At 40.5% G+C, this 9,623-nt stretch overlaps 1 protein-coding gene across 1 annotated transcript in view; it reads right to left on the bottom strand.

The window, feature by feature from the left end:
- Positions 1-6,207, bottom strand: part of IL18R1 (interleukin 18 receptor 1) — a 37,063-nt gene extending 30,856 nt beyond the window's left edge. The window contains exons 1-2 of the mRNA XM_004704441.1: positions 6,150-6,207; positions 121-364 (exon numbers count right to left, since the gene is read on the bottom strand). Of these exons, the coding sequence (XP_004704498.1) occupies positions 121-364; positions 6,150-6,207 (302 nt within the window). The remainder of the gene's footprint in view (positions 1-120; positions 365-6,149) is intronic.
- Between the last annotated feature and the right edge of the window lie 3,416 nt (positions 6,208-9,623).

Consider the following 9,623-nt stretch of genomic DNA (forward strand, 5'->3'; position numbering starts at 1 on the left):
AAACGGGTAAAAATGAAGCAAACCATACATTATGTGACCTTTCTGATTACTACATATTTGATTTACTGAACAAAGGCCTTGTACTATGAAATATATATATTAAATCAAAGAAATACTCACCCCATTTTAAAAATGTACAATCCACTGTCATCCAATTCAACTGGCCAAAACTCCAAAGCACAACCATTAAACATGATCCTGGATGAATTTCTTGGGTCCAGCTCAATTTGCTCAAGGGCCCCCTTTTTTTTGATCCACCGTATCATTCCTTTTGGATCCTCACGCTCCGCTGAAGATGGGCAATACTCCAAATAGAAAGGCTCCCCTGCCACTGCAGTCATGTGACTACGTGACCGAGAAGGTTCTTCAGAAGACCACCGAGAACAAGGAAAAAAGAACAGGAGTGTAGTTATTGTGCTTGGTTTTCCTCTTCTTTTGAAGTCCGTGACTTGAGAACTCTCGAGCCCTAAGAACTCTCAAAGGCACCTTCTTAGGGGTTTTTTTTATGTTAGGGTCAGCTTTCTAGCCCAGACGGTATAGGGAGTGAAGTGTTGCATTAACCGTTAACTAACCACAGGTAGCGGTTTCAAAACCAACAGCTACTCCCCAGGAGAAAGATGAGCGTTTCTGTTCTCATAAAGATGTACGGTCTCATAAACACTGCACAGTCTCGATGACTTGGGGCTGTGGGTTTTGTGGTGCTAGGAGGCAGGGGAGTTAAAACACTTTCAAGGCATGGATGAAGACAAAATTCCCACGGTTCCTCCCAAACAAAGAGAGCTGGGTCTTACCCTGTGGTAACTACAGGGAGCTTTCAAAAAGAAGAAAGGATTACTGTGCACCTTATAACTTATTCTTTCTTTCTTTTAAAAATCATTTTATAGGGGGCTTTTACATCTCTTATAATAATCCATCCATCCATTGTGTCAAGCACATTTGTGCATTTGTTGCCATCATTCTTTTCAAAACATTTTCCTTCTACTTGTGCCCTTGGTATCAGTTCCTCATTTTTCCCTCCTGCCCTCACCCTCCCTCCCTCATGAACCCTTGATAATTTATTATTATTTTCATATCTTACACCGACTGCTATCTCCCTTCACCCATTTTTCTGTTATTCATCCCCATGGGGGGTGGGCAGCAGTTAGATATTGATCATTGTGATATATTCCCCCTTCCTCTCCTCTCCTTCCCCCTACCCTCATGGTATCACTACTCCCAATATTGTTCCTGAGGGGTTTATCTCTCCTGGATTCCAGGTGTCAAGGGCTCTTCCCTATACCTGTGTACTTGCTCACACAGTGTCACACCTGTCCCCAACACTCCCAGCTGAAGAGAGTCACTAAGGAAAAGACAACGAGAAACCTAGAGACCTCAGAGTTCTTCATCCGAATCTTACTCTCAAACTCACTATCAGGCAGGTGTGGGAGGGGGTTGCTAAAGTTGCTCCTATGTGATTTAGGAAATATACAAGCTAGCTATTGCGGCTGGCTCCATGGAAGTAACCAAGAATTAATTAACATAATGTCAGTCCAAATCCAGGTATCTGTCACTCCCTTGTCTGAGTTTTGTCAACTAACCCAGACATTCTGGTTTTGAACATTTATTTCATCATGTTAGTGACACAAATCAGTGTTATGACTCTATGTAGTATTAACGCTTTTAGTCTCTATCATCTTTTATCTGGTGGGACCAGGGCACCTTTAAACTGGATGTGGAGAACGCTGCTGTTGTTCAATGGCTTAGAGTCGATTCCAGTTTGTCGAAACCTGCTGTAGATGAGAACAGAATACTTCTTATCCTCATAAACCTTATGCTTCCCCCATGGGGCTGCCACGTGGGGAAGCCACCTCAAGAAGGGCTTTCGCGTTCTCTCACTGACCCTTCACTGTGCCAAGCATGAAGTCCCTTCCAGGAACAGATCGCTAGTCCTTCCATTGAATCAAGTGCTTCTCCAAAGTCACGCAAGGAGGGGAAGAGCCAGCTCTCCAGTTAGGATTGACTCGTCAAGCAACACTCTGGCTCTAACTCAGTGTTGCTAATCACAAAGTAAAGAAAGAAATGGCTGAGATGGTGTGAACATTCTCTGAAAACACGGAGGTCAAATCGACCTCAGAGCCTAAATGTAAATGAACAGCAACTTTATGTTTAGTGGTTGTTTCTGTTTAGAATCTCAAATGTGCTTCTCAGTACTTCAACACAGAAGGTGTGAAGCATGTATCTATGTGTTAGTTTGAATTGATACCCAAAGCAGTGGTAGGTTACTAAAAGTTTATACTTTTCTCTTATAAATAGAATAAGCATATCATAAAGTATACTAATGGTATGTGCTATTTGTGTTTGAAATCTTTTTCATAAGGATATGTCTTTGAGGGTCATCCAGATGGTTGCATATGGAAGTGACTTATATTTGTTTATTGTTACTCAATATAGTATCCAATTGTACTCCAATGACAGTTAATTGACATTTGGGTTTTTCCAGACTTGGGCCAATATGGAAAAAAAGTTGCTGTAAACACAACTACCTGGGTTTCAATGGATATATGCAGTCTTTGCTCTTTGGAAGGAGCTAGAAATTTTCAAAAATCAATTTGAGGAGACAATGTAAAGCATTACGAAGAAATTTACAAAGATTTGGAGTTAGAAAAACAAAAAGAAAGAACAAGCTCAGCAGATCTGAAGCTGAAAGATGTAGACTGCATCAAAAGTAGATGGAAGGTATATACATGAACTGCACCAAAAAATGGTCACCATTCAGCCTGATCAAGAAATAGCAAACAATCAAGAATCAATTTTGTTAAATGAAGAAATCCAAGCTGTATTGAAGGCACTAGTTAAAAGCAAGACCCCAGGAATTGATAAAAACGAACTGAAATGCTTGCACAAACTTTGGCAATGTTGAGAGCACTCATTGGTTTATGCTAAAAAATGTGGAAGATGGCTTCTTGGCCAACCAACAGGAAGAGATGCATATTGGTGCCCAATCCAAGAAGAGGTAACCCAACAGAGTGCAGAGAATATCAGACAGTATCATTAATATAACATTCAAGTAACATTTTGCTGAAGAAAATTCAAAAATGGTTGTAACCATGCATCCATAATGAGCTGCCGGAGATTGAAGCTGGATTCAGAAGAAGGCATGGAGCCGGGGGTATCATTGCTGGATTCAGATGGATCTTCGCGGAAAGTAAATAATATTTACTTGTATTTTATTGCCTACATAAAAGCATTGTGTGAATCATAACAAATAGTGGACAGCATTGCAAAGGCTGTGAACTCCAGAATATTTAGTTGTGCTTAGGTGGAACATGTGCATAGACCAAAGACAACCCTTTAAACAGAACAAGGGATCCTGCAGGGTTTCAAACCAGAAGACTTACATCAAGGTGTGTACTGTCACCCTACTTCGTCAATTTGTTTAAGCAAATAATGTTGAGCAAGTAACCAAAGAAGATAAACGATATGATGAAGACAAAGCATCAGGACTGCAGGAAGGCTCCCTAGTAATCGGTTGTATGTAGGATACACAACCTTGCTTGCTTAAGACGAAGAGGACTGAAGCACTCTATGGCGCAGATCAAAGCCTACAGCCTTCAGTGGATTACAACTCAAGGTAAAGAAAACAAAAACCCTCCCAGCTGGACTAATAGGTAACATCACAATGAATGGAGAAAAATGTGCCGTAGTCAAGGACTTCAACTTACTTGGTTCCATAATGAGTGCTGTGGAAGGCAATGGTCAGGAAATCAAACGACAAATTGGCACTTGGCTAATCTGTTGCAAAAGACTGCGTAGAAGTGTTAGAGAAAAAAAGATGTCGTTTTGAGGACTAAGGTGCTCCTGACCTAATCTAAAGTATTTTCAATCACCTCAGATGCATGTAAGACCTGGACGGACAATGGATAAGGAAGACCCAAGAATGATTTCTGCATCTGAAATATGGTGTTGGAGAAGATAATTGAAAATACTATGGATTTCCAAGAGAATAAACAAACCTGTTTTGCAGTAATCACAGGCCAGAATGCTACTTAGAAACAAGGCCAGTGAGACTTCGTATTACATGCTCCAGGCATGTGGTCCAGAGAGACCGGTACCTGGAGGCCATCATGATCAGTGAAGTAGAGGTCCACAGAAAAAGGAGAACTTCCTCAATGAGATGGATTGCCTCTGTAGTTGCAACCATGGTCGCTGACATAACAACTATTGTGAGGATGGCAGAGGACCAGGAAGGACCTTGTCGTGCTGTACCTAGGGTCAGTATGAGTTGACAGACTCAATGACACTGAACTAGCAATCGTTTGAAAGAATCTACTCTCGAACACAGATACTAAGGGGTTGATGGTTGACAGCTGAAAGCCCACATTCATAGGCAGTAAATGACGTTAGCTACCCTCTCTTTAACATCAGAGGCCTTGTTGGTTATCAGAATACTTGCTAAAAATAGCTTACCATTGAAGAAATGAGTAAGATTCAAGATGTATTGCCATATATACTTGAGTATAAGCTGACCCGAATATCAGCTGAGGCACCTACTTTTACCACAAAAACTGCACTAAAAGTGTGCTGAAAAACTCACCTTATACACGAGTATATACAGTATCAGCCCAGAATAGAAACTTTTATTCTTGCATAAACACAGAATAAAAACTCATTAAGGCCAAGAACCTATACCTTTCAGAATGAAGAAGGTCTACGTTAGGCCTGTGTTTGGAAATGTTCTGAACTCAAGCAATTACAGGATGCTGTCACCCCACTCTAATTAAGTTCAAATGTACTTAGAATAATATCAGATAGTCTTCAAGTAAGCCTTCCATAAAAGGTGATCTCCAAGCATATAAAATGACAAGAAGCTGGGACTTTAGCTATAAGCTGTGTCACTTTTTTCCTGTGCCTGAAAAAACATGCCTCCATTGTCTGATGGGAGCCAGGTTATTAGTGGAGGTCTATAAAGCTCGTAACTCATAGCTAACACCTTGCTGCACCTTAATTTTTCACTCAGCCACTTCTGACAGCTCATTTGCTATCAGGAAGAACACACCTACTGCATTCTCTTAACAGGTGGCTGATGCCGCTTCATCTGGACATCGATGATATACAGATCCACTTAAGTAAACGTTCCCCCGTTGGATTTGTATTAGTTAAAATGCCGATAGCTAAACTCTGCTAGCTATTTATCGGTAATCCTCAAAGTAAGGGATGTGTATTCATATGTTTTATTGTTATTTCTAATTGCCAAGAAGTCAATTCTGAAACTTGGTGTTCACAGCAGAATGCATTCATTGGATGACGGTCACCCCACCCGTCAGAAGTAGATTGTCAGGCCTTTCTCCCAAGGTACCTCTGAATGAGTTTTGACCACCCCCCTTGATGCTGTAAGTCAACCTTTAAGTCATGTGTGCCACTCAGGGGCACTTATAGGTAAGAGATCAAGGCAAATTCATGTGTGTGCTCCACCTTCTCGACCAAGCCTAAGTAAACGAGTACGGTAAGGGGTATTAACTAATCACAAGTCTCTTCCCCAAAGAACCCTGCATGGCCTCAGAGCTCAACTCAAGAACAATCCCCAAGCAGTCAGTGGTAATCAATTATAATGAGTGGTTCACACCTGAAGTGATGGCTAGTCGATAGCCACTTGCTGTGTGTTGCTTCTAACTTTAATATTTTATATCATCCCGTTCACGTTCTTCATTAAAGAGACAAGAATCTTTGTCTTTGTTTCTAGAAAGAGGTAGCATGTGTGCAACTTTCTAAAGTACCAGTTAGAAACATGACTGGCACCTCCTCACTCTCAAAGAGCATAAAGCATATTTTCATCAGACCACTCTAATCTGTTCTAGGAAACAAATTTTCACATGCTGCTCTCTACCGTGCTCCAGAGGTCTGAATGGTTTGTTTTTTTCTTTTCTCCAATAAGGCTGTATGAACCCTTCTTATTGGATCATGCTGATATGACCCTTCCACTTCCAGCCAGGAATGTAAACCGCTTGGGAATTTTCTCGAGTGAAATGGAAACATCATTCATTTGAGTGCATTTCAGACCCTTTGGACCATCCTTCAGTAGCCACCTCCATTTTATAAAAAACAAACCTTAACCTCCATATCCTCTGTAGACCACTAGTGAAGTTGGTTTGCGAATAATTGCAATCACTTACCAGAGGTGTTAATAGCCATAAGTATGGAAAGTGCCCAAAGCAAATCTCTAGAATGCATGCTTAGCATTCTCTTCCAAACCACTTCTCTGAAAAACAGAATAAGACAAGTTCAGGGAAGACTTTCAAACAAAAGCATGGCTGTTCTGTGATCAACTGACACGTTGCCATCATAACAATCCCATAGGACAGAGCAGGACCGCCCCCTGGGCTTTCCAAACGGTACATCTTCATGGGAGCAGAGAGCCTCATCTTTCTCCCTCTCTGTCCTGTGGAGGAGGGTTCACAAAATCCAGTTGCGTACACATCACACAACCTCATTGCCGCCGAGTCAACCCTGACTCATGGTGACCCCACAGGACAGACTAGATTGCAACTCTGAGTTTCCAGGTCTGGAAATCTATGTGGGAGCAGAAAGCCTTATCTTCCTCCCATGAGGCCCTGGTGGGTTCTAACTGGTGACCTTTTAGCCAGGAAACCAAAGCATAACCCACTTTTTCAGAAAAATGAACCAGGAAATTTCATATCTCTTAATACTCTGACAGTAAATCTAAAAATGTTCATGCTGAGTTGGATTTGATACAATTACAAAGCAATGAATGTCAGCATTCTTAGGAAATGCTTAATATTTTATTTGTCTAACACAATAAAGCCTGGTTCATTTTTGGTCTGGTCTACTAAATCCTAGCTGCCAAGGTCAAAATTGAGAACAATGATATTTCTGGAAATCTATCAATTTGTGACATATAGAGGTATGTATGGTATAGTAATTCTTTTCTTGTAGGTATATGTGTTTGTTTATATGTATTCTTGGCACAATCTATCTTTCCCTTTTTAATGTTCATTACAATTTGAATTAGGTATTGATTTGTGGGTTGAATTTTTAAATATTCATCTTTTTTCTTCAGAATTCAAGTTTCATAAATTTAAGAATTAAGTCCATTGTTCTCATAAATGTAATACTAAATCTCAAACCCTGATGAACTGTGCAAGTATGGGCAAGTTACTTACACGTTTCCATGCCTATATTTTTATTATTAAATACAGATGATAAGAAGCTCTGCCTCCAAAATCATAGAATATAAATGTTTCTCAAGTTTGACAGGGTGCAGGGCAACCTCTCCTACGCGAGTCACGCTCTTCCGCACACCAGCTTGCACCCATCTCCTCTCCCATCCCCAACAGGACCCTCAGTGCGCAAGCCCTGGATAAGTTGAAGGGTTCACCCACCACCCACCACACGTCTACATCAGTTCTTATGTGTGACGTCATAAAAAAGTCGGTGACTTTTCAAGGGATAAATCCTAATACAGATAACAGGGAGACATAGGTATGGAAACTGCTAGCTATTTATAATCAAATTCGAACAGTTTTGATGTTTGAAACATCCCCACAACCACACCCATTTTATAATAAAATCTATCTCTTCTTTTATCGTGGGTAAAGAGGAAAAAATGTGGTCTCCTTTATGTCACTCTCTGGTTAAGGTTGACTCAGTTTGAAAAAGGCATGGCTTTTTGTTTATTTGTTTGTTTGTTTAAAGGCTACTCAAAATAAGATTATAATGAGATTACTCAGCATTCTGATGGGTTAAGTCTGAGTTTAAGCATGAGGCATGTTAAGATTCAAACACGCAATTTACCTTCCATTTACACAATACATAAAGGGGGAAAAACGTGATCCTAGAAAATGTCACCAATATCCTATCAAGTATTAGCAAATTATTTGTAGGAAGATGTGCACATTAAATATCTTAAATATAGAAACGTTCCAGGTGTAACTGTCTGCTGTCACCCTTGGTGTCGACGTACCTTTTAGCTTTCCAATAACTTCCACGTTTCTTTCTTTCTCCTTTCTTTTAAAGCATTGCTCTGATTTCTAAAGCAATAGAAGCACATAGTAGGACATTTATAAAAATGAAAACGGAAAATAAAATAATCTCAGCATGCATAATAGTTTAACATCTTTCCTGGACCTTTCCTATATATTTTAAAATAAGATAAGGATGTTCTATCCTGATCCATATTCAGCATTCTTCACTTAATTCTCTATGATGCCTGTCCCAGAAATATCTGTTAACAAACTTGTAATTCTCATAGTTTGAAAACCTGGTCTCTACGGCCCAGGTAGATAGATTTGAATCACTAGTCTCACCTCTACCCAGTAACTAAGCTTGAGCAAGGCCCCTGCTGCTCTGTGCTGCTCGTGTTTGCTCCACGGAAGGGGGAGGACAGTACTACTTCTCAGAGGGTGTTCTTCACTGAGTGAATGTGACCTAGTATCCGGTGAATAATAAATACCACTTAAATATTAGTTCCGTTTCGATTGGCTGCATTTCTTCTTTCTTTCTTTTTGTTTAATTGGTTTATTTAATATTAATCATTTTATTGGAGGGGCTCTTACAAAATTTAAAATGGGGCAAAAGAGAAATAAAAGGACCAGGTGTTAGAGGTTAACCCAACTACGCTTGTAATAATCCACTTTCCATTGCACTTTGCATGATAGCAAGGTTATTCACATGTATTCAGGATCCTCTTTTTATTCAATACTTTTATTGGGGGCTCTTACATCTCTTATCACAATCCATACATTCCTCCAATGTGTCAAGTACATTTGCATATATGCCACCATCATCATTTTCAAAGCGTTCTCTTCCCACTTGAGCCCCTGATATCAGCTCCTCATTGCTTCCCCCTCCCTCCCCCCACCCTCCAATAAGAGCCCTTGATAAGTTATAGATTATTTTTTCCATATCTTACATCATCCTCCATTGCCCCTCACCGACATTTCTTATGATTTCGGACGTAGAATCAGTGAGTTAAAAATACATTTTAAATGAAAATAAATGCAAACTACCAAACTGCATTGCAGAAAGACTGTAATAAGGGATACCGTCTAAACACGGCCCAAGGAACCCCACAAGTGGTGCGGCTCAGCACCGGGCTACCAACTCTAAGGCCAGTGGCTTAAGGCCGGCAGAGGCTCAAGGGGAGAATGGAGCTGTGGGCTTTTGTAAAGATTGACAATCTCAGGTCCTTCTGTAGGATCACTGTCTGACTCATAACCTACTCCACGGCAGTGAGTTTGGCTTTGGGCTCTGAGTCAGAAACAACTCACAGGCAGTTTCCACGACTGTGACGCTTGACGGAAGTAGAAGTGTCATCTTTCCCCCTTAGAGCAGCAGGTAGCTTTGCACTGCTGTCCTGGCAGAGAGCAGCCTACGGTGCAGCCCACCACGCCACCAGGGTTCCCCAAGACAGTCTCCATATAACACTTCCTTGCAAGAAAAAATGTGTTCTCTCTCTTTTAAATAAAATTGAATAAAATGGTATTCCTTTTAGTGCCTTTTAATCATGTATGTCTTTTATTACACGTGAGGCAAAATATTAAAAATCCATTTTTTTCAGTTATTTTGCTTTCATGTCTACAGGAAAATGGGTTTTAAAACTGATGTAGCCAAGTCCACGCCATGGTGTC

The sequence above is a fragment of the Echinops telfairi genome, unplaced genomic scaffold (assembly GCF_000313985.2).
Source record: "Echinops telfairi isolate 266 unplaced genomic scaffold, ASM31398v2 ScPeMD7_7467;HRSCAF=8505_1, whole genome shotgun sequence".
NCBI lineage: Eukaryota > Metazoa > Chordata > Mammalia > Afrosoricida > Tenrecidae > Echinops > Echinops telfairi.